Source organism: Diabrotica undecimpunctata, chromosome 3 (assembly GCF_040954645.1).
Source record: "Diabrotica undecimpunctata isolate CICGRU chromosome 3, icDiaUnde3, whole genome shotgun sequence".
Taxonomy (NCBI): domain Eukaryota; kingdom Metazoa; phylum Arthropoda; class Insecta; order Coleoptera; family Chrysomelidae; genus Diabrotica; species Diabrotica undecimpunctata.
The window spans coordinates 90993205-91018342 of NC_092805.1; the positions used below are offsets into that span (position 1 = coordinate 90993205).

General features: G+C 32.7%; 1 protein-coding gene across 2 annotated transcripts in view; it reads right to left on the reverse strand.

The window, feature by feature from the left end:
• The window catches only part of Trim9 (E3 ubiquitin-protein ligase Trim9), a 396351-nt gene that overhangs the window by 8083 nt on the left and 363130 nt on the right, over window positions 1–25138 (reverse strand). For both annotated transcript variants that reach the window (XM_072526279.1, XM_072526278.1), the window contains exon 6: window positions 13639–13777. In XM_072526279.1, the coding sequence (XP_072382380.1) occupies window positions 13639–13777 (139 nt within the window). The remainder of the gene's footprint in view (window positions 1–13638; window positions 13778–25138) is intronic.

Below are 25138 nucleotides of genomic sequence, written 5' to 3' on the forward strand. Positions count from 1 at the left end.
AGAGTTTATGTAACCTGAGTTTGACCAATATAAATTACATACGCGATAAAAATAAGAGCTAATACAAATAAAAAAACTAAACAGGTCCAAGAACAACTGATATCAGGTCTTTACGATCTATAGGATGGGATAAAAGATGGAACTAGATAGAATAACAAAATATAATGTTAGCAAGACCAACATTGGAATTAACATGTAACGGGAATGCGAGAAAATATAATTACAAAAATTGTAAGAGATAAGAAACCAAACCAAAGAAGCTTTCCAGGAAGACCACCAAGGATATAGCAAGACAGCTGGTCTTCAGAACTACAAATAAGACTAAATATTAACCAGAAAACATAAGTCATAGACCTAACGTACGAAATAGAAAAGTACAGAAATAGATTTCTTGAAATGGTGTATCTACGTAGCTGACATTAGCTATCATATTGGGGACTACCTCCTTATTAATTGCTGATCAGAAAACAAATACTCTCACTCTCTCACGTTTTTCTTGCGTCACTAAATATACCCAGAACTAAATGTATTTTGCGTATGTATTGAGTACCTCATTTCATGCGCAAAATACATTAATTTTGTATTTGTACAGATTATATATAAATGTACAATTGCTGTATAATCATATGAGTTATGAGATATATCTCTCCAGTTACTATAAAAAAAAAAGTTCTGATAACAGTGGACTAATAGGATTTCCGACAATAAGGTAGATGATATATCATTTGTGAAAAAAAATTTCATCAAATTTAAAATATAATTGGATAAATTTTGAATGTTAAAATTCTTTACTTAATAAAAAATGGTTAATTTTTATTTTTATTTAGGATACAGTAAAGTTACTTCTTTTTATTTATAAAATAAAATTTCAATAAGTACAAGAATTAAACACAATTTCAAAAGTACTATTTAATTATTAACAAATATTCGCAATATAAACAAATATTTTTAAATTTATTGTTATTTCTGTATTTCGAAGTGACAAATTATTAAACGTACTGTGGAAACCATTGAAATAGCTTACACAGAAAATTAGTGATTTATATTCCAGTTTATTACACTTCCCACGTCATCTTATTACCACTATAACTTTCAAACATATTGTCCTTTGTAGCTTTTAGCGTAAAACAGGTTGTGGTTGTGTTGCACTTAACTCTGCCATTTCCTAGCACTTTCATTACGTTAATATCCATTATGTTAATATTTAATCTGCTCATTTCTCACAATGGGTTATTTATGGGAATTTGTCGCCGAATACATAGTCTTTAGGTAATCAATTATGTAGATAATCCGTTTGTACTTTCATGGTGATGGGTATGTTTATGATGGTAAATCATTCTGAAACCTTTGTGAAGCAATAATATTTAAAACAGTAGTTATAACAGGTTTAAACGAATATCGGATATACATATGTATATATATATATATATATATATATATATATATATATATATATATACATAAATATATAGCCTACATATCGAGCCTACATTGAAACTAGAACTTTTCTAAAAGACCATCCTGAACTATTGGTTCTTTTAAATGATAAGGGTAATACCACTGTACTTATGTATAAAGAGCAATACATGGATCTCAGCGACCTACTTTTGAATGATAAACAATATTATCGACCGTTACCCAGAAATCCCACTAGTACGTTTACTTTCAGAATCAATAACCACATCTCCAACTTAAAAAGATCCAATCTTATCACGGATGTTGTAGCCAAATCCCTTAACAATTACAATGGCATCTCTCCGAGATTTTACTGTTTGCCTAAAATCCACAAACCTCAATTGTGCATGCGTCCCATAGTATCATCCATTAATTCTCCTAATTGCAACATTGCACGTTTTTTGGCTAATATAATTTCAACAGCATACAATCATGTAATGAGATTAATATCTCAGACTCCTTCAAGTTTAGTGATTTTATTAACAACTTCCAACTACCTTTAGGGTTCCAAGTAGTAAGTTTTGATGTAGTGTCTCTCTTTACCAACTTACCTTTACCTGTTGTGCTTACCTCTTTACATAATCACTGGAATCGAATCCAACCCCACTGTCCCGTTTGGATGGGAAACCTTCGTGGAACTCGTCAAGTTGGTGTTTGACATCAACTATCTGGTGTTCAATGATAGATTTTACCTATAGATTTTTGGTACCCCTATGGGATATTCTATTTTTCCCCTTTTGGTTGGTTTCGTCTTGGATGACCTTATCGTAGATAGACTCAGACACTTGGATTACAACATTCCTTTTGTTAAGATGTATGTTGACGACTTGATCCTGGCCGTACCCACTGATCAAATTACTCACACCCTTTCTGTCTTCAATGGATACAATCCCCACTTATGCGAGATGAAGGTAAATAACACCATTCCGTTCCTTGACATGTTAATTGTACGAGGTGTTGACAATATCCTAAGAACCAAATGGTTTAGAAAGAGCGTTGCTAGCAATCGCTTCCTTAATTATTATTCCTTTCCTCCTAAAAGATTCAAACACAACCTCGTACAGGGATTAGCCTTAAGGACTCACAAGTTGTCACATCCTTTATACAGAAGGGAAGCCACTCAGTTAATCAAAACTATATTAGTTGAGAATTTTTATCCAACTTTTCTTATTAACAGATATCTTTTTTTCTACTACAAGGTCCTTACTTGACCCGACTTATACCAATGTGGGAGATTTTCATAATAACATACTTGACAACAATGAACTTTACCTCGATGAGGAATCCATATCTGAGTCTTTTCCTAGGTATTGCTCATTACCCTATTTTCCACAGGTTACAGAGAAACTTACTAAATTGTTTAAACCCCTATCTACTAAAATAGGCATCAAAAATTGCAAAACAGTTGGAAATATCTTTTCACGTATTAAAACACCTTTAGATGTTTGGGAGAAATTAAATGTAGTATACAACATTCCATGCAAAGACTGTCATTTGAAGTATACTGGCCAAACAAAAAGAACCCTCAAAGGGCGTGTTATATCTCATAAAAGTGACATCAGATGCAACAAGAACTCTTGTGCTCTCATCACTCACTCTATCTCTCTTAACCACCAAATCGACTTGAATATTAAATCTCTAGGAACAGAATAATTTCTATAAGAGATCCTTCCTAGAAATGTATCACATATTAAGGAAAAAAACTCCATGAACAGACTTACTGACATCGATAATCCTTAAAATCTTTCTAGTTAAATATTATATTTCATTAATTTAAGTTATGCACATCCAAATCCGATCAAGACATGGCTTAAATTTTCGGATTTTGTGCTCTATGAAAAAAAGTAGCTAGCATCAATTCTACCTGGATACTTCTAAACTCAATCCCTATATTCATTTCAACGAGAACTTCAGTAATTTTCACACTTCGCACACGATGTAAAATCTTTTCCAAAAGGAACCTCATGGTGAGTTAAATAAATTCATATTACAATTCATTTCATTAACATTCATTAATTCTAGGTTCCCCAACACAATTTCGTGTCAATGGTCATCGGTACCTTATATTTCCAACCTTCCTTTTAATCAGATTTATATTATAAAAAAATTTTTGACTTTTCTATTCTGTCCTGCCTAACGAGTATTTTTGTTATCAGTTGATTTTTCGTACTAAGTCTGATTTCCATAGATAGAAAGCCATATTATTTTTTGTTTTTCTCGTCGTAATAGTTGAGCGCTTTCTGTCAAAAATAGTTGCTTTTTTTAACTTTCCTTTTTTTATAATAAATTTTTAATTTTTTAAATTGTTTACTAAGCTCTAATTACACCAAGCTACTTTTTCTCCTGGCTTCATGTTTCGATATATTGTATATCAGCGATAGAATAGAAGTATTGTATTATATTATATTGTTTTCCTGTAACATACTGTGACATTTTTGGCACTTTTTTAAGGTTGTATAAAATCTATAAAAAATTTTAATGTGTTTTTACTGTAATTTTATTGTAGTTACTAAATGTATTTTTTAACATCTAAACCTATGCATTTGACATTATTTGACATCTTTATATGACTTTACAATCATTAGAACTGAAGAAGTGCAGAAATTACTGCACGAAACATTCTCTATTGAAAGATTGAAATAATTTTTTCATAGTTTTTTCTCCTTGACCGATATCCTCATTTACAGTGAGATTTTAATCTCACTCACATTGTGTACATATATATATATATATATATATATATATATATATATATATATATATATATATATATATATATATATATATATATATATATATATATATATATATATATATATATATATATATATATATAACGGACTCTCCTCGTCCCGTAACTGGACTCTTCCAACTATTTACAGCGCGATACCAAGGCCCTTCTGTAGTGGTAGTTTTGTAGTAATAGAAATACGCAATTTGGTAGCACTACTTGACGCAGTATCGTGGCGCTACTTCTGTAACGGTCGCCTTAGCATTTTCTCTTTCAAATGGCGCTACAGCCCAAATCGAGCCTTGGTCTCCTCCAAACTATGCCTCCAACCTTATCACGTCTAGCAAATTTTGCGCGTCCACTACCACTTCATCCTTCCACCTTTTCCGTGGGCGTCCTTTTGATCTTAAACTCTGCATTTTACTATCTAGGGCTCTTTGGGTAATCTTTCGGTCTCTATTCTCACTACATGACCAGCCCATCGAAGCCTTTGAAGTTTAATGAATTCTGAGATCAGTGCCTCTTTGAACAGTTGGTAGAGTTCGTGGTTGTATCTGGATCTCCATACTCCGTTTTGGTTAATAGGTCCAAATATCTTCTTTATAACTTTGTTTTTGAAGACTTCCAGCTTTCGTTTTGTGACTTCTGTCATCATCCATGTCGCGCATCGATAACATATTTATATTATAACATACCATAGCATTTTACTATAGAGAAAAATAATACAACGCCAATATAGAAGCTTCGCTTAAAAGCCTCTAAAAAATTTCTACAAAATACAGAATGCACTGGAAAAATATTTTTATAAGCTTGTTTACTTGATTTACTTCTCTTCTTTTTCTTTTCGTAGCACTACAGCTCATTGTGGGTTTTTGCGGACTGTACAACTTGCTTCTATCTCACACTGTCGTCTATGATAGTTGGGTCGGAGGGTAGATCCATTGTTCTTAAATCTCACGATATGTTATCTCTCCACGACATTCGTAGACGTCCTAACAGCCTTCTCCCTGTCGTGGACAAGGTCGGGTTTAGGAGTTGGAATTTAATGTCTTGGATGACATCGCTAGCGTTATATACCTGTTTGACCTCGGCATTTGTTCTCATTCGGTAGATTTTATAGAATTTTACTCCTTTATTTTATTTAATTTAAATACAAGATAATTAATTCTATAAATTATAATTAGGATGAGCTACAGGCTGTAATAGTGATTACGAGCATCCAGAATTGGAAAAGTTTAAAGATCCTGAGGGTGAGTTATGTGTCTACTTATTGGTATGAAAATTTAAGTAAGGTATTTTATTCGTAGATATCTGAGTTTTTCAAAATTTACAACTTTGTTCACTTATCTTTTATTGCATATAAGTAATTTCCTATAATCGCTCTAAAACGCGTGGCTCATGCTTAACATTCTCAAAGGCTTTTTGATAGTCAATGAAGCATATAAAAACATCAAGCCTTTGGACACAGCACGTTTGTACAAATAACTTTAAAGAAAATAATGCATCTCTAGTGCCAAGCCCTTTGATAAAAACGAACTATGTATTTCCACTTATATCGTCGCATTTTTGTATATCCTTTGACTCATCAGACTGATAAGTCTGTAATCTTCACAAACTTTGAGAGCTATTTTCTCTGTTATGGCAACAAAAGTGGATTTTTATCAATCTAATTTATTTGGCCAGAATTATATATTACATTAAAAAGATATGTTTAACATAGCCCTGTTTTAAAATGTCGGCATACACTTCTGGAATCACTGGATCAATGGACCACTCATTTGATTCGTGATGTTTTTCTGTATTCACTCGTTATTTGGTTTTACTTTTTTATGAGAGTTAACTAAATCGTGTTGTTGGTGAAATCTTTCTGTTCTTTCGTGTCGTTTTGGATCCATTTCTTCTTAGCTTCTTTTATTAACGTCTTTATTGTACGATTCAGTGTTTTATATTCAACCTGTTGCATATTTCTTTTAAGCGTATTGTATATTTTATTGCATGCATTGTGTTGGCTAAGATTGCTTTCCTGGCAAAGCCTGTCTATTTCTGTCTTTATTTTCTTTTGTATTAATAGGCATTTCATGTCAAGAATATTGTATTTCCGATTTTTAATTCTTTCTGTTAATAATATGCAACAAAAACAAAAGTTAGCAATCAGGGCATCATGGGCTTTATTTGCTCTTGGATATTCTGCAACACGCGTATTGCTATTTTGGTATCTTCTATTAATAATAATATAGTCAATTTGATTTCGGATTGTTTCGCTGTTGATCTTATGGAGATTTCCTAATGTCTTCTAGGATGTATTTTATAGAAGGTGTTCTTCTTGATCATATTTTCGTCCCGGCAAAATTAAATTAATATTTTCGTCCGATTCTATCACAGCCACCGTACATATTACTTACTCCCTCTACTATACTGTTACCAACTTTTGCGTTTAAATCGGCCATTACTATGATGATTTCTTGAGATGTTAATAATTATAGTAGTTCTTGGATTTGGACAATAAAACCAATTCCATTTCTATGATCTGCCTCGTTGTTTTCGGAGTAATTATCAAGTTTTATCTAACACTTGCCCGCAACTAAGGACCATTGTTTGAGGTTCCTTGTCATGATAAAGGAAATATATGTGGATGTTGACATCCTGAAGATTTTATTTATTTGTTTTCACTCATCGTAGGTTTCCATTACATTCGACGACATAGAAGATAACATTTCATTTATCTTCGATCTAAGGTTATTCCGCCTGTTCTCATTGTCAGAGTCTCGTTTGTATAAAAAAAATGGATAGAATTAAAATTGTTCGCAATTTAATTGTCAGTAAAAAGACATCTTGATTTGACATTTGTAAAAATAAAAGAATTTGTAAAAATAAAAAAAAAAGGTTTAAAAATAATGTTTTAGGAATTTAGTAACGGAACATCTGAAAATTCTTTAAATTTCAAATATTTGGTATGTAAGATTTGAAAATATCTCCAAAACGAATATGTATAAAAAGGAAGAAGAAACATTTTTATAAGATGTTTAATACGATTTTAAACATAAATAATGTGCTGAAACCTATCAAGTTGACTATATTATGTGAAAATTAAAATCAGTGTTTTGTTGTATGTAAAATATTGAATAAAAATTTCTATCAAGTATCTGCTAATTCCATAAAAAGCATACATATCCACGCAAGTGAGAACAATGCTTTACGAGTGCCAAGGCAATTTCGCAATCCAAATTGAATTCCGCTAATATCCTATTCTAGCTTTCTCTATATTCTAGCATGTATGGCTTTTAAAAAACGCTTTTAGGGTATGTCCCATTGGGCTTATAGTGCGGTAATTTGGGCAGTGTTTAGAATTTTTCTTTTTTCTTTATTTGTTGCATACATTTGTTTCTTAATATATGTAATGTACTCTTTACACACACACTCATCTATATATATATATATATATATATATATATATATATATATATATATATAATATACAGATTTGGAATTTATTTTACGGAACATATGAATTTTATAACAATTCAATGATTAGATGATTTGCAATTAACCAGTGTAAATTTCAATATAACGTCGCGATGTTTTATAATTAATTCATTTGTTCGACTGGACTCTCTCTCCAGTCGATATTTTTCGACTGCTGCGCACGTGCGCACGTTACCAAACGCAAACGATCATCGTATAATAAAATCTCGCATCTTCGTGCTCGCATCTCGTCAAGCCGCCAGTATAAAAACTGAACACAGGTAGGATACATATCAATTCGCCAAAAACCTACAATTTTAATTTTACGTAGATATGGAATTAAAATATTATTTTACTAAAAAAAATTGTTATATTTTACTGCCAAAATGGCATGAAAAAAAGTAGATTTCTAAAAATTAAAATAAAAACGAATTCCAAAAATAACATAATAATAATATTAAAAAAAAATCAACGTAATAGAGGTTCAAATATTCTACCTCTTTCTGCAGAGCAAAAACCAAATCTGTTGTACAAAGATACTATTATATCTCTGAGCAGTTCCGGTCTAATGCTTCCATAAAGATGAATTATTTTGTCCCTCAATTCCGCTAAATTTCGGGCTCTTTTAAAACCATGTCTAAAAACACTTGCTTTTAAATATCCGCAAAGAAAAAAATCATTTGAGGATAAGTCTGGTGATCTGGGAGGCCACTTGATCGTACCACGAGAAGAAATTTATTTATTTCCAAAAATGGTTTCTAAATATTTTGAACTGCTCGTGTATTGTGAGCAGGACAGCCGTCTTGCTGAAACCAAATATCGTCAAAGTTGACAGGAAGTAATTGAACTGCTGGAATAATTTGATTTTGCAACAATTCTAAATATTGATTTCCCGTTAAATTACCATCAATAAAAAATGGACTGACGATATAGTCCCCCAAAATACCTGTCCAAACATTAAGTTTTTGGGGATATTGTGTTCGTACTGGAATACTCAAGTATTTATAATGCCGAGACCAATATCGTACAACAAAAGGATTATGTTTCCGATGTAACGAAAATGTCGATTCATCGGTAACAAAATGTTTTTTAAAAAATGTTCATTATCATTTTGTTTATTCATCATCATTAATGTCAACTTCTTCAGCAATAGTTCTGCTTGAACAAGGATCACTAGTTTGAGCAACACTATTTACAAACATCAATTTCCCTATTTTGCTGAACTTTGTTGATTATTTTCTCTCGTGGTAGATCCGTACATTTTCGTGACAGTTTTGTACACAACCAAACGATTCAAATTTTTTAACAATACGACTAATAGTTGATTGTATCGGTATTGGCCTATCTTCATGGGCACAAGTAAATAAATTTATAATGTCACTGTACGAGTTGCCCCCAAAATACCATTTTAAAATTTATACTTTTTCTTCGTTTGTATACATGGTTTATGGTTAGAAACACTACTTTAATTTCAGCTTATGGCGATATAATGAGAAGCAAAGGGCAAAGGTATTTGATTTGCTCGGCCAGTGATATTCCTTGGGACTGTTGCCAAATCGGTAGATACCTTCGGCAAAAATCTGTAGATTTCGATATATCATATACATCCTTATAAATTTTAAATTATCAACAATATTTGGAATAATAACTGTATTAAACTATACATTAACCAATTCAAATAATATCTAATGAACACAAACAAAATTGTTATTAATAAAACATTATTATTATCTGCACAAAAACACAGAATATTGTTCTGAAGTTATTTTCTTGTGGCATTTTAAATTAATTTATATTTAAATGGGAATAAGCCACAATTAAAGGTTAAAATACGTTTATTGACGTTTCAATTTCCACTTCGGAAATCGTTCTTATTCCCATTTAAATATAAATTAAAAACACAGAAAATCGGTGAACGATACAACAGTGTTGTCGTACGCCTGCCGAATACGCTGCTACACATCGCGAAAGAGCAGCAATCCAGTGGAACAAACATATTTACAAAACATCGCGACGTTGTACTGAAATTTACACTGGGTAATTGCAAATCATGGGATCTCAGTAATTGTATTAAAAATCACTATGTTCCGTTAAAAACTTTCCAAATGTATATATATATATATATATATATATATATATATACTGCGTAGCGCAAGCGGTAGGATGCTTAACTCGCAAGCTGGTGGTCCGGGGTTCGAATCCCACCGCCGGCAAGAACATCTAGACATTTTAAAAATGTCTATAGGCCCCAGGTCGACTCAGCCTGAATAAAAATGAGTACTTTGGGTAAAACCAGGGGTAATAATAGACGGTTGAAGCGTAGCACTGGCCATGTTACCTTCCTTAGGCCGTAGGCCTAAGGACCTACCGTAGGCCCTAGATATAGCAGACTACCCTGCTATACTCCCAAAGCCGCGACAGCGGTATAAAACGGGAGACTATATATATATATATATATATATATATATATATATATATATATATATATATATATATATATATATATATTATATATATATATATATATATATATATATATATATATATATATATATATATATATATATATATATAGTTTAAAATAAGGTTTTAAAATTTAAAATAATTTGCTATGCTGGTGATGTAGTTATAATATCTGAAGATAGAACAATCTTCAGAACAGAAACTACTATACAGGTTTCAATAGCAGCAAAATAATTAAATATGGTTAACTCTACCGCTCTAGCAGGTAGCACGTGCCACAATTGCGATTGAACTGTACAACGGTGCATCGTCTTTGACTTTAAGGCGGCTACAGACACACATGTAAGCTTGTCCAGCATGCTTGTTCAATCTTTTTGTACAAGTACGCTTGAGTGTCTGTAGGGAAATATGGTGCAAGCTTTGTGATTGTACAAGCGGCTTGAGGATTGAAAGGATCTTAATTATACATGCTTGAATTAAGTGTGCTTGCGCAGGCAAAACGGTACGTGTGTACCCAAGATTTTCAAGCTTGAACAAGTTGGCGTCCGTTGTATTGCTTTGTGAGGTAGCATTTGAGTAATTTTCGTCATGATTAGTGATCTCAAAAAGGTTAACCGTAAATTATTGGAAGAGTTTATTCAAGAATACCGAAATCAGACATGTCTTTGGCACGTTAAGTCCAAAGATTAAAGAGGGATGCACTCTGGAATGGGTGCAGATGAACGTTATGAGCCCACAATTTCTAGTGTCCAGGTCTAAATCTAGTCTAACTCTAATAAGCTAATGTGAGAATAGGTTTTTCCTTGTCATCAACCATCTTTACACCACACCGCAGGCTTTTTATTCGGGATTTTCTTTTTTTCACAAGAACAAAAGCGACAAAGCTCGACATATTTTATTAAACTACCTCTATTTTTATCAAGCATGCTTGTACGTGTGGTGCCAAAGGCAAATTGTGCATACTTGTACAAAAATATTGAACAAGGATGCTGGACAAGCTTGCAGTTGTGTCTGTAGCCGCCTTTATACCTCTTCTATTTGTTTGTCTAATTTTTAGTTGACTTCTGCTCTTGCCGCTAAAAGTGTTTTCGCGCCTAATAAGTGCCTCTCTCAATCTGCCGTACTACCGTGTGTGTTGTTTGGAAACAGAATATAAGTAATTTGATTTCATTTATGTCATTTAATTGAATAAAGAAGGCCAGTCAACAGTAGACACGTCCTTCTTAACTTAAACACCTTCTTAAACACCAAAACCTTCTTAAACACCGATCTTATCTCAGTGCGAGTACGACCTTTTACCACAGGACGATGGTAGTGTGTGTTTGTTAATTTTTTTTTATTAATCAAAACATTCAACAAATATAGCTCGCCCAGATAAAGAGGATTGAAAAGACTATAAAGGACTGCCGATGGTCATGCTTTTTCACTCGCTTCTTGTTTTCTCACTCGCACTCACGCTCAGATAGCCGTCGCCATTTACAGATTGTTTCTTTATCTGGAGGAGTTATAGCTACATCTTATTTCACAGACTTTTTTTTCTTTTCAGATTTAATGCTGCTCCAGTTACTTCAATATCAATAATATTAATAATATATAAAAATGTCTCTTGAAGATGATAAAAAAAATTGTGGGACTTTTTTACAAACCCAAAAAAATTGTTGATTAGCAACCGCACAACAACAGGCTTAAAAGGCCATCTTAAAAAGATACACTGTATCAATATCAACGTCAATTCTTTAAGCTACAGCACCAGCACCAATATACCAGCTCCTAATGCCGCCAAAGCAGCCTCTTCAAAAAATGAAGATAATCAGGAAGTATTTCCGTGCAAAAAGTCGAAGAAGACTATTGATTCCTACTTTGAAAGAGAAAATTCGATGGAAGGTATGGTTACTAGGATGGTTTGCAAAGATGGTTTTAGCTTAAGTTTATTTTGTACTTCACCCGACTTAAGACGGTTATTCGCAAAAAGGTTATTCGCAAAAAGTGGATTCCAATTGCCAACTTCTCCGAAAACTATAAGAGCGATAATTAACAGGTATGCAGAGAAAGTCCAAGCAACTTTTATTAAAAAATTTACTAATTTAAAACAAAAACGACTCAACGATTTTCGTTGAGCTTCGGAGAGTGGACCTCCCAAAAAAATCACAATTTGCATTTGCACAATTTAGAACATTTGAATTTAGTTTTGATCAGAGTTCATGCCTAGTACACTGCCGAACACTAAATTGAATTAGTGGCAAAACGGTAGAAAATTTTTGGTTTAATGATTGAATCCGACACTATTGGTATCACAACCTACGGCGCAGCCGTTATCGTGAAAGTTGGCAAGCTCATGCCTTGCTATCAACAACTGTGCTGTACAGGTGGAATCCAGTTGGCTGTATAAGACGTGATGTATAAAAAGAAATATGAAAGATAAGTGGAACAAGCAGCAATAGACGACACTGATGAATATGAAGACGTAAATGAAGATATGGATACAGAGATAAATAGTAACAATAGAACCAACATCGGCGAGCCCTGTTGAATTGATTCCTCGTTACAGCAATCTGCTCATAAAAATACGAAAACCAGCGTAGAGGCTGAAAGGGCTTTCTCCGCAATCGGCTATATGTGTAGTTCTGTGCGAAGTAGGTTACGCGATAAGACGATAGATAAAATAGGTTTTTTAAGGTTTCACTTCCAAAAAACTAAATATTTCATGTTTCGGTTGTTTAGAAATTTAGAATACAGACTGATTTTTATCATGAGATCCCAAAATAAAAACTCGTCCTCAGTAAGCCATGGAAGAAAAATATATTAATTAACTTGTATCAGCTAAATATTGCCATCAATGAAATTTGCTTCAAATGAACTATTCTTACAACAGATAAGTTCATTTGGATAAAATTTCATTCGTGACAAGTCTCAGCCGACACAAGCAAAGCTCTACTTGCCACTTTCATGACTTACTGGGGACGAGTTCTTTTTTTGGAATCTCATGATAATTGTACCATTTGCCTTAACCACTTTAAGTTAAAGAGATAAGATAAGATAATTAACTAACCTAAGATAATTTTTATTTTGAGTTTGTATTTTATTTGTTTGTACTAAAAAGCTTAAACAATAAATGAACAATGAACATCAAAATCGTGTTTTTATTTTGATTCCATATTTTGCTGGATCCAGCTGGATTCAGGCCAATCTTGCAAAAATCCAGCTGGACTGAAAATGCTGCTGGATTGCAATCCCTAGTTCTACGAATGGAGAAGAAATGAAACACTTAAAAAATCAGGTTTACATTCTATAAAAACCTTGTACCCCACATAAGATATGGTTAACAGGCATTTAAATTTTAAATCAAGATAGTTCCTGATCAAAAAACTGAACTTGATCCTGTAAAAAAATTCTGAAGTATCTTTAATACTAGGAATTCTTGTATTCGGTAAATAATTAAATAATCATTTATTTATTATTAAACTTAACCGCTAGATAATAATACTAAATTAATTAGGATTGATGTGAATTGATAATTAATTACTTACCATCAGCTGTCTGAAGACCAATTAATTCGCTGTATTCTCCTTCTCCGGTACTATTAAACGCTTTGACTCTGGCGTTATACAGGCTACGGAAGTGCAATCCATCAACTGTACATATTGTCTCATTTCCGCAATAAACCTCCTGAAATGTTAAGCAAATATTGAAACTATTGCCATTCAAGATCTGCGCAAAAGCAAATGATTACATGGGAGACATTCATTGACGAAATAAAATTGGTATACTGGACATTTTTGATATTTCATTTTGTAAAAATTTATCACCATAATTATCAAATTTAAAATTAAAAGAGATGTATCACTGTTATAATTAAATATAGCGAGAAAAAGAGGCACTGTTTTCTTATTTACAGCAATATTTCATAGCGATTGTTACACATTTGCATTAAAGTTCAGTTAATTATACTCTGAAGCCGTTTACGAAACAATTACAATGATTTAAGCAAATTCGAAAAGGGGAGAATTGTTAGCGTACGAGAAGAATGCCAACAACGCGGGAGTTTTTTCTTTTCTTTTGGCGTTAAGCTTCGAATCTTTCTCTCCTATAGCCGTCATCAAAATATAAAAAAAAAACGTTTTATCAATTTTCATAATCAAGAGAGCAATAATAAAAAAAATCAGGACCTAACTTATACCGAGTCATATTTTTATCCGTGAATTTAATTTTTTAAAATGCCAAAACTTACTAGTTAGACATTTATAGTCAAAATAAAGTCGAACAGATAGTTCTTTTTAAATTTTAATAACAGTTTTTACGATAGAAGTAGGAATTAGATGAGAGTAAGGCATTCATAAAATCCAATCTTTTATAGAATTACTGCGTTTCTCTATATTTCCACAATATGAGATAAGATAAGAAACTTCTTATCTGATAAATAAAAGTATAAAACTTCCATCAAAAAGTTTTTCTAGGTTATTAGTAACAAGAATAATTCCATCGAACTTTTTGGTTATTTGATATCTCCACATATTATTAGGTTTGATGTTTATAAAAAATAACGAGATATAACATGGGCGTTACATACACAATTTAAGGTAAGGTTATATTAAACAAAACAAAAATGGCTTTATTTAATAGCTATCTACTTGAGCGTGAAGTCCTTTAAACCTTCAAATCAGGTCTAAAAATGTTACATACGGAGTATTAAATATACGGAAAAAAGTGTTGCCTATAAGTGACACAATAAAAAAGAACAGCCCTAGAACTGGACTTAAAAATAAATAACTCTATTTCTGCCCAATATAACAAGTAGACAGACAATGGAATAGGCAATGACCTAATGACCTTAATCTCGTTCCTATAAAGTTTTCAGTACAGTAAGGCAGCTTTCGCAGAACTTATTATTGCCATGAGATGGTTCGATCTCATGTTGATACAAGAATCCTGATGGAGAGCTCATATATATATATATATATATATATATATATATATATATATATATATATATATATGAGAATAAAAGAAATGATATAGCTACTTCATTCTTTATAATATAAAAAGACAATTACATAAATCAACACACAAGAGGAAGAAGAAGAAAATTGTACATCAAATAAATGTCTGACCTTACTTCAATTCATAAATCTGTTAGATATAATTAATATAAAAACGAATTTTATTTAGTTCAACACTATACATATACATTAATTTAACTTGTAAATATCAAATATGTTTAAATTCTGTACCGTAATTTTAGTTTTCGTTTATTGTCATGTATAATTGCTTTACAATCAAACATCCAGATAAACATCCTGACTTAGTAAGTAAAAAAACTAATTCATCTTATTTAAGATATACCTAATGCAGCGGCGGCTCGTGGCCTAAAAAAGTAGTGAAGATGAGGAAAGCTTGCCGGAGCCAAAAGGAGTTTTGGTACCTACTTCACGCCCAAATCTCATAAAAAATTCGTTAAAAAAAAATGTTTAGAGTTTATGGCCATAATAACTTGAAAATAGTTTTTCTTGTTCAGTTCTGCTTGCCTGGGGTATTTTAGTTCTGAACCTCGACATTTCATTAAGGGTTTTTTGGCGATTAAAACACCACGCCTGGGGTTGGTGAGTTTCGATTCAGCCACCCACTCTAAGTCAGATGCTGATTGCAGCCGACCACTCTGGATCAGACGCAAATGTTTAAAATACTGGTTGGTCGACAATGTAAAAGAACATCCCTTTTATCTTCATTTTTCCAATGCCTAAATGGAGTCTCTAATATATTACACACCAAGTCATTAATTTAGCCACCATTTAATATAGTCTTCTGCAGGTTATCATGCAGGGTAGAGTCGATGGCAAAAAGGGAATAGGTAGAAAGAGGAAATAATGGCTGCGAAATATTTGAGACTGGACAAACATGACTGTAGACGATTTATTCCACGTTGCAAAGGACAGAGAAATTTTTAGAAATGTGGTCGCCAACCTCCGTTAATGGACACGGCATAGGAAGAAGAAGAAGAAGTCATTAATTGGATTCATGTCTCTCTAAAATTATTTTTGTCCAAACGAAATCCACGAGAACACTTTATATCCGAAATCTGAAACAAACCACAGAGAAATGTATTAATAAAGTGCACTAAACAAATAAAATTAATATTGTGACTAAACTAAACTAATAAATACTATACTATACACTATACTATATAAAAATATCTATATAATGGACTAAATTTCTAAATATTGTCGCTTAGAGAAATTTCCGAAAAATAGGAATACCAAATACACATCCAACAGTGGGTGAAGACGAATAATATATTTTTAAGCGGAACTGCACGTACCAGTTTCCTCAGCTATCACTAAGGATAGGCTGACGTCACGTTGCCATGGCAACCGTGAACGTTGATGCAGATGGATTTTGCATTTCAAAAATTATATTCACCTCTTCCTGAATCCTATTATACACGGCTAGTGACACAGGTCAGGACTTGACCGTCAAGTACGTATCGCTAATAAAGCTAGTTGTCTTTTTTAATTTTTAGATTAATTAAAAGAGAATAAATAATTGATTTCAGAATTTAGATATAATAATGTTGTTTTCATTTTTTATTTATTTGTCTCAATTTAATTATATTTTTTTGATGAACCTCACCTTCACCTACTTCACCTGGCCGGCCGCCGCTGACCTAATGACCATCATTGTAGGTTTCCCTGATGATGCCCATGAAAATAGGCGAAATATATTGGATATCGTAAAAAAAGTATAACTTAGTCTATCAGCTGCTTACCCAATTATTTTCGTCCTTCGAAGATATATATATATATATATATATATATATATATATATATATATATAGTTTTTTTAATAATAAATATTAACTCATACATTTGAAGGGGCATACAAAGCTTAAAAAACTATACATCCGCAAAGAAAAGTGTATATAGCGTGTTTTCTTCCACCGTTATTTCCATGTTTCTACATTTTTTTACCCATTTCACTAAGGATCTGTCCAAATAGATTTTAAATAAGGTGGGTGACAGACAGCAGCCTTATCTTAGTCCCTTTGTTGTTTGAAAAGGAGAGGTGATTTCTTGTCCCAATTTAATTCTTGCAAAGTTTCGTTCGTAGTGTTTTTGAGTGGCGTAAATAAGAATTAGGTTTATTTTCAAGTTACCCATTTCTATCCATAGTTGGGAGATCGGTACACTGTCATATGCTTTTTCCAAATCTATTAAAACTATATGGGTTTCTCTATTTCTCTGCACTTGTTTTTCCATTGCAATGTTTAATGTGAAAATATTATCCATAATGGAGCGTCCGGCCCTAAATCCCGCTTGTTCTTCGGTTTAGTTTTTTATTGCCACTTATACAATGACATTATTTGCTTCCTTGTGCAGTGGCAATAATCTGATTCAGCTGTTGATTCATCTGTTGTTTCTTTATTTTGTTCCGTTGTTAAATAGATTATCTGTTATTTAACACTCTTTGAGTATTTTACATCTTTAGGTATGCACAAGAAACACAAAAGGAGAAAAACTCATGGAATTCCTGGAACAAGAAAACCTATGTTATGAATACCTTCTACAAAAAGAAACCTAACAGAAATTGGACATGGGTCGCACCTAACGGAACTACCAAAAATGAAATAGACAATTTTCTCTCAAACAACAAAGGAATATTTGAAGACGTAACAACAATAAACAACGTAACAACGGGTAGCGACCATCGTATAGTTAGAGCAAAAATAAATATTAACATGAAAGAAGAGAGAAAAAGGTTTTTTAAAAAAACAACGAGGATAGATGCCTTTAAACTAAGAACAAATGAAGAGCAATTCCGATAGGTCTTAGCAGATAAGTTCGAATCTGATCCTTCACAAAATCAAGATCAAATTGACGAGATTAATAAAAACATAAATAAAAACCTTCTCGCAGCAGGACTACAGGTAGCAAAGAAAACAAGGACTAAAGAAGACAAAATAAGCAATAAAACTAAACAGCTAATGACGGAAAGAAGACAACTACTAGCGCAAAACAAACGCCATACTCAACAATACAGAGAACTTAACAAAACAATTAGAAAAGAACTAATACGCGACATACAAAAATGGAACGAGAACTTAATAGAGCGAGTCATTAAAAACAACAGAGGCTTAAAATGTCTAAGACTCGCACTGGGAGTTCAAAAAATCATCAAAATTAAAGACGCCAACAATAAGGAAAAGAAGGACAAATATAAAATAACAAATATTGTCGAAGACTTCTACACATCCTTGTACAGCTCGCAAGGCCAGCCTAATGAAACAACAAAGGAGAACGTCAAAAGAAAAATAAAAAACGTGGGATCAGAAGTACTACCAAATATAAAGGGATTCGAAATAGAAAGAGCTTTAAAAGAGCTAAAAAATAATAAAGCTCCAGGACACGACGGTATAATTGCCGAACTCTTGAAAATAAGCAAGACATTAGCAATCCCTGTAATAACAGAGCTATTTAATAGATGTTTCCATAATAGCAAGATCCCTAAAGACTGGAACGAGAGTCTAGTAATACTCTTACACAAAAAAGGGGACAAATGTCATCTACATAATTATAGACCTATATCGTTGCTCAGTCAAGTATACAAACTATTTATGAGAATTATTAACAACCGGTTAACCTACAAAATAGACAATTACCAACCGGTTGAACAGGCTGGCTTCCGCAAAGGATATAGTACATCAGACCATCTGCTGACAATGAGAATATTGATAGAGAAGGCAAATGAATACCAACTACCCGTATTTCTTGCCTTCGTCGACTATGAAAAGGCATTTGATAGTATCGAGATGTGGGCCATAGAACAAGCTATTAATAATTGTAGAATAAATTCGAGATATAGGCAACTAATACATAATATATATGAAAATGCAACTATGATAGTACAACTAGACGAAAATACAAATCCCATCCTCATTAAGAGAGGAGTGAGACGTACTATCGCCAAAACTTTTCAACCTAGCCCTAATAGACGTCTTCAAAACTACGAATTGGTCAACCTATGGCATTAACGTTAATGGCAACAAGTTAAACCACCTCAGATTCGCTGACGAGATAGTGATTATAGCGAGCACATTCGAGGAACTGCAAATTATGATGGGGGAACTAGCAGCCAGCTCCCAATACGTTGGCCTAAAAATGAATATGAAAACAACAAAAATAATGACAAACACAGATGACCCCAGACGTATAACTATAAATGGCAGTGAGATAGAACAAATCCAGGAATATATCTACCTACGCCCAATCCTGAGACTTGACAAAGAGAACCAAAGTGCGGAAATTACTAGAAGAGCAAGACTAGCATGGGCAGGATTTGGAAAACTTGGATACATTAGAACCGCAAAATACCCCAATACTTGAGGAGCAAAGTGTCAAACCAATTCATCCTTCCTATCATGACATATGTATGTCAAACCTGGACCTTAACCAAGGCAAACATGAATAAACTAGCCACAACAGAAAGAACAATGGAAAGAGCAATGTTAGGTATACGACTGTCAGATAAAAAGAGGAACGACTGGGTAAGATCCAAAACAAAAGTCAAGGACATAGCAATAAAAATTGCCAAACTTAAATGGAGCTTCACAGGCCACACTGCTAGACAAAAAGACCAACGTTGGAATACTGCAATACAACATTGGAGACCTTAAGAAAGTAAACGACCAAGAGGAAGACCACAGATGAAATGGGTTGATGATATTAAATAATAGCCGGAATAAATTGGAAATATGTTGCTCAGGATATAGACCGATGGAAGGAGTTGGGAGAGGCCTATGTCCAAACATGGACGACAGAAGGCTAAGAAGAAGACGAGGTATATAGTCGACTTCCATTCATCCGCTCAGTCGACATATTTTTAATGTCAATGAAAAATTGTTTTATAATCTAGCTCTTATGTATTATTTTTATTATTATAAGCAGAAATATAATGTGGTCGGTCCTGTGCCAGTAATCCTGTGCCGTATTACTGACACAGGACCGAAAAACATGGAAGGCAATAGTAAACGCGGCAAAGACTCACGAAGAGTTGTAGCGCCATTGATGATGATGAGAAATATAATATTTTATTGTGACAATGTAAAGTGACCAGAAAGGAAACCTATTTTCTTACGCGCCGAATTAAAATTTTTCTAGATTTCATGATGGGCACGTGATTTCGGCTACATTTCACCATTTGCTGCGCGTGATCGAAGATAACTAATTTTATTTAATATTTTCCAGTCTATAGCAATTGATGCCTATTCAAAAATTAAAATTGACGTATTTTATGATTGTTTTATAAATGAAGTGTGTTTCTGAAATATTGAAGTTATTACATACTTATAGGAATAATTCATTATACATAGGAAATCGAAAATAAGGAATAGTGAAACTATGAAAAAGATCTAAGTGAATAGAATAAAAAAAGTTGGTAGATGATATTACGAATCATCCTTTCCATTTTTAGGCTGGGGAAATAAGCTTTTTGTCGTGACACTCATCCGGTCAGATAAACAACAGTTGTTTTGAGTAGTATGGATCTCTATAATAAGAATATATATGTTTCCTGCAGTCGAATTTTTGGACTTAATAATAAGTTATTAACAGATTAAGGTCAAAAAACGATAAATTTTCTCTTTTTTCGATTGTCAGCAAAAAGTGAAGCATTTGAAACAAATTTAAGAGTAAAAAACTTATAAATCATATAAAAATATTCAAAATGGCGTTTTTTAAATGTTTCTATCCTTATTTATTGCTTACAAAGTTTCAAAATAAGTCGTAAATTTCGGTTTTTTAGAAATGTTCAACTTTTTTAAAAATAACCTTATAACTATTATATTACACATACTGTTGGGTCTTGTAGTGCTTAAACCATGATCACAATTTTAAATCGATCGGTCAAATAGTTTAAAAGTTATTTAATTTGTTTATCTAAAAATTTTTTGCAACGATATAAGTCAAAAAATTATGTAGTTATAGTAATTATACGGATAGCTTCTGAAAGAAGATTTATTTTATTATTCTTATAAAAAAAAATAATTTTAAATATGGCAAAATATTTGTGCAAAAACATGACGAGTTTTTGCTTATATACAATTAAAATAGGGGAAATGTGCCTATGACGGACCCCTTAAGGAAAAAGCTCCATAATAATTTTAATTATTTACTTAGCAAGCTTTAAATATGACCACATAACGTCTTGTTATTTGTAGAATATGCAAGTGTTTCAAATTTTAATAAAAATTAAGATGACAAAAGTTATTCATATTTTACTAAAATCCTGTTAAGGGTCCATCATGGGCATATATGCGCTCATGATGGACCCTTTGATACGCCCATGATGGACCCGTTGCATTTTGTATAAAATAAATACCAAATTATTTTATTAAACCAAAAGATATTCTAAACTTACACACTTGACAACAAATCCATTTTTTTTTGGATCGTGAATGCGAAAATAGTTCATTATAGTAAATGCAAGCTGCATCGTCCGAGTCGTCTTCTTCAAAAGAAGATTCACAATCGTCTTCAGAACTGTTTGTAGTTGAAGCACGAACTTGCCTTTTCACTTTTCTTGCGTCTTGTTTTCTTTTTTTTGCTTCTCTTTCTGCAATTTTTTGTTTTATGTTATCTTTTTTACCCTTTTTCTGAGTTACTTCAGATACTCCAGCTAAAGGAGGAGGACAAATATCTTCGACCGAGATGTTTAGGACTGACGATGATCAGTGATTTTTAATAAACCTTCTAATGCCCTAATGTTCCGGTAGTGAGTTCTCATCAGAACATCCTGTTCATAATTTTCTCTATGTGTTGTTATAGACGGCAAAACTTGACAATACTCGAAGACATCTGGATTGAACGGTTCTATTCCTGTCTTTTTAAATATGCTCTATTAAAGATACTGGCTACTTTAAATTGGGTAACTGTTTTACCTGGATTCTGTCGCAGCCATAATTGAATTTATTGACCGTAGTAAGTTTGAAGTGGTCTAAAAAATCCTACGTTCAAGGGTTGAACGTGATGAGAGCAGTGAGCAGGAAAACAAAACATAATAATACTTGGTTGATTTTAGAAGCCTCTGAATACCTTAAAAAATGTTGCAGCCAGAGACAGAAAATGTCGGAAGTCATCCATCCTTTTTCTTGAGCGAAGGCTACACTTCCAGTAGGTACATCGATCATAAGTTCGTCTTTCGTTCTCTGTCGAGGAAAAATCAAAGCAGGAGGAACATATGTTCCAATTGCATTCATTGCACATACGACCGTAACATGTAGACCGCGCTCTGCACTACTTAAAGCACCAACTTGTTTGCAACCTTTACTAGCATAAATCTTCTGCGATCTCTTTTGCACAGTTGTCAAACCGGACTCGTCCATATTATAAATGTTTTCTGGTGGAAATTGAAACTCGCCTAATGTATGCGCTAATTCTGTAAAATAGGCACATATATTTGGTTTATTAAAAGCTTGAGCCATTTGCCAACGAAGTATTTTCTGGAGTTCGTAATGATATTCGAGGATTTCGCTTTAAAAAGCCTCTGACCCATTTCCACCTGCTATCTTGGTTTTCTTATTAAAACTGTGGCTAATATTGTTTCTTTCAGCTACTTAGTATACAAGTTTTCGTAAATATTTACTGTTCATGCCAAAAAAACCCGCTTCCATGGTGATAATATGGTCAGCAATTTCCTTTTCAATAGCAGTGGAAAATATTGATCTTCGTCCTCCCAAATCGCCTTTGGTACTTCCTTGTTGCTTATTAAAGCGCCTTTTCAAAGTCGTTTTTGGAATGTTAAATGTTTTTGCTGCCAGCTTAAACCCCATAGTATTTTCTTGTATTCTTTTAAAGCTTACTGTATATTACTCTCATTCCACTGTTGCCTTTTATGAGGATTCATCCCTGTAAAATGTATTATGTTAATCGGTAAGTAGCAACTTATTTCCTGTTTCCTATGATGGACCCCTAGTCCGTCATAGGTAACGACAAAGGGGTCCATCATAGGCAAATAGACAAGACAGTAAATTTAATTCTGTTACTTTTGTTTTGACCATTCTAACCTAAAACAAAGTATAGTATTTGACAAAGAAAGTGTAGTCACGTTATACAAAACAAAAGCAACAGTTTGCTTAACGTATGTTACCAGTAAAATATTACTTATCAAAAAATTTTATTAGATCAGCAACGCCAAATTTTAATTTTATTTCACAAATTTACTGTTATAACCGCTAATGGTCTGAAACTTTGCAAATACTAAACTACAAACTTCGTGCGCAAGCGGCAACCGGCAATGTGCATGTAACCGCGCCATATTTGAAATTATAGCAGGGGGTCCATCATAGGCAGGGGTCCAACATAGGCACACTTCCCCTAACTTTTAAACATTGCCTGCAAGAAAATGATTTTTTCATATTTGGAAAGCCTGCATTTTTTTTGTCACAATTTGTGACGAAGTCTGCTGCTATCAATTTTTTAAAAGATTGATAGCATCTTTGTTTATAATAATCAAAAGATCTTATTAGAGTCATCTGAAAGAACCTTTCATTTTAACGGAATCGTTTACAAAGCTTTAAAATCGTGATCCCCAAAAAACGCCGGCTTTGAAACTCGCGGAAGCAGTGGAGTGGGAAGGTGCTGTTAACAGCATCTCTAGTTCTTGTTTATGGATTTGGACGTTTCTTTTTTTAATTCGTATGCCCTTTTGCGTAAATTACGAATCTGTATTATTTAAATAACTAAATTGTTAAATAAACCATCTACTTTATTTAAACAGTTTTTTTTAGTAATATTCGAAGTATTTTTTATTCTTAAACATAAATATTTATGATTAATACATACTTCTTCAATAAACTTAAAGTAAGCGTTTTACATAAAAATAATTTTCGTTTTGAAAGAAACCAAATTATACAAAAAAGTAGTTTTTAAGTGAAAAATGCTGCAATTTTTTATACTTTGTTTAAAAATTGTTATACATAAATAGGTTGCCATGGAAACTTTTCGGTATATAATAATTAATTAATTTTTTTATAAAATCTATTATAAATAAATTATTTTCGAAGTTTATTAAAGAGGTATAAATTAATCATAAATATTTATGATTTACAATAAAAATTACCTCGAATATTAATAAAAAAAAACTGAAAAAAAAATTATTTAAACAATAGAGACAGTTTATTTAGTTATTTAAATAATACATATTCATAATGTACGCAAAAAGTCCATACAAATTTAAAAAAGAAACGTCGAAATTCATAAACAAGTACCAGGGATACAGTTAACAGCTCCTTCCCCCCATCCACTCCCACGCTTTCGAGAGTTTCAAAGCCGGCCGACTTTAACACTTTCGCTGCTGACTTCTATGATACATGAATTGCCGGGTGCGGCATTTTTTTTCTAAAAAGTTTAATATTTTGGGCTTTATAATTGCTTTAATACTAAACTGAAGCCAATATATATATATATATATATATATATATATATATATATATATATATATATATATATATATATATATATATATAGAGAGAGAGAGTTAGTTGTTTTTTTATCAATGTCACGCATGCGTGTCGGGCGCACCTGTACATTATTGGCAGTGGTAAAGCGTCATTTTACGGATTTTCTTGCCAGAGCACACTCTACATCACTTTCTTACCGTTTTTCCTTGTTTGTCCTTGGGCAAAATTTTGGTAATAATGTGGACTGTTTTAATTGTCGGCCTCGGCTTGTTATTCATCCCAATGTTTAATAGTTTTTCCAAAACTGACAGTCGGTAGTCATAAAGGCTCATCGGACGTAAAACAAATTGTTTATGTAGCAAGTATGAATTCATTAGCATCAAGTGTATGTAATGTATGCCCAACTTCTTGTACCACCTTAATGATTTTCTTTCACAGGGGTAGTAAGAGTTTAGTTGGTCTTGCCTATCGACACCCCCATATGCTTATTATACTTAAAACTTGCAATAGGTTTTTCTCTGGGTCTATTCCTTCTATCAACAAATTCCGTCATTTCATTTCCAAATTCATTAGAGATATAA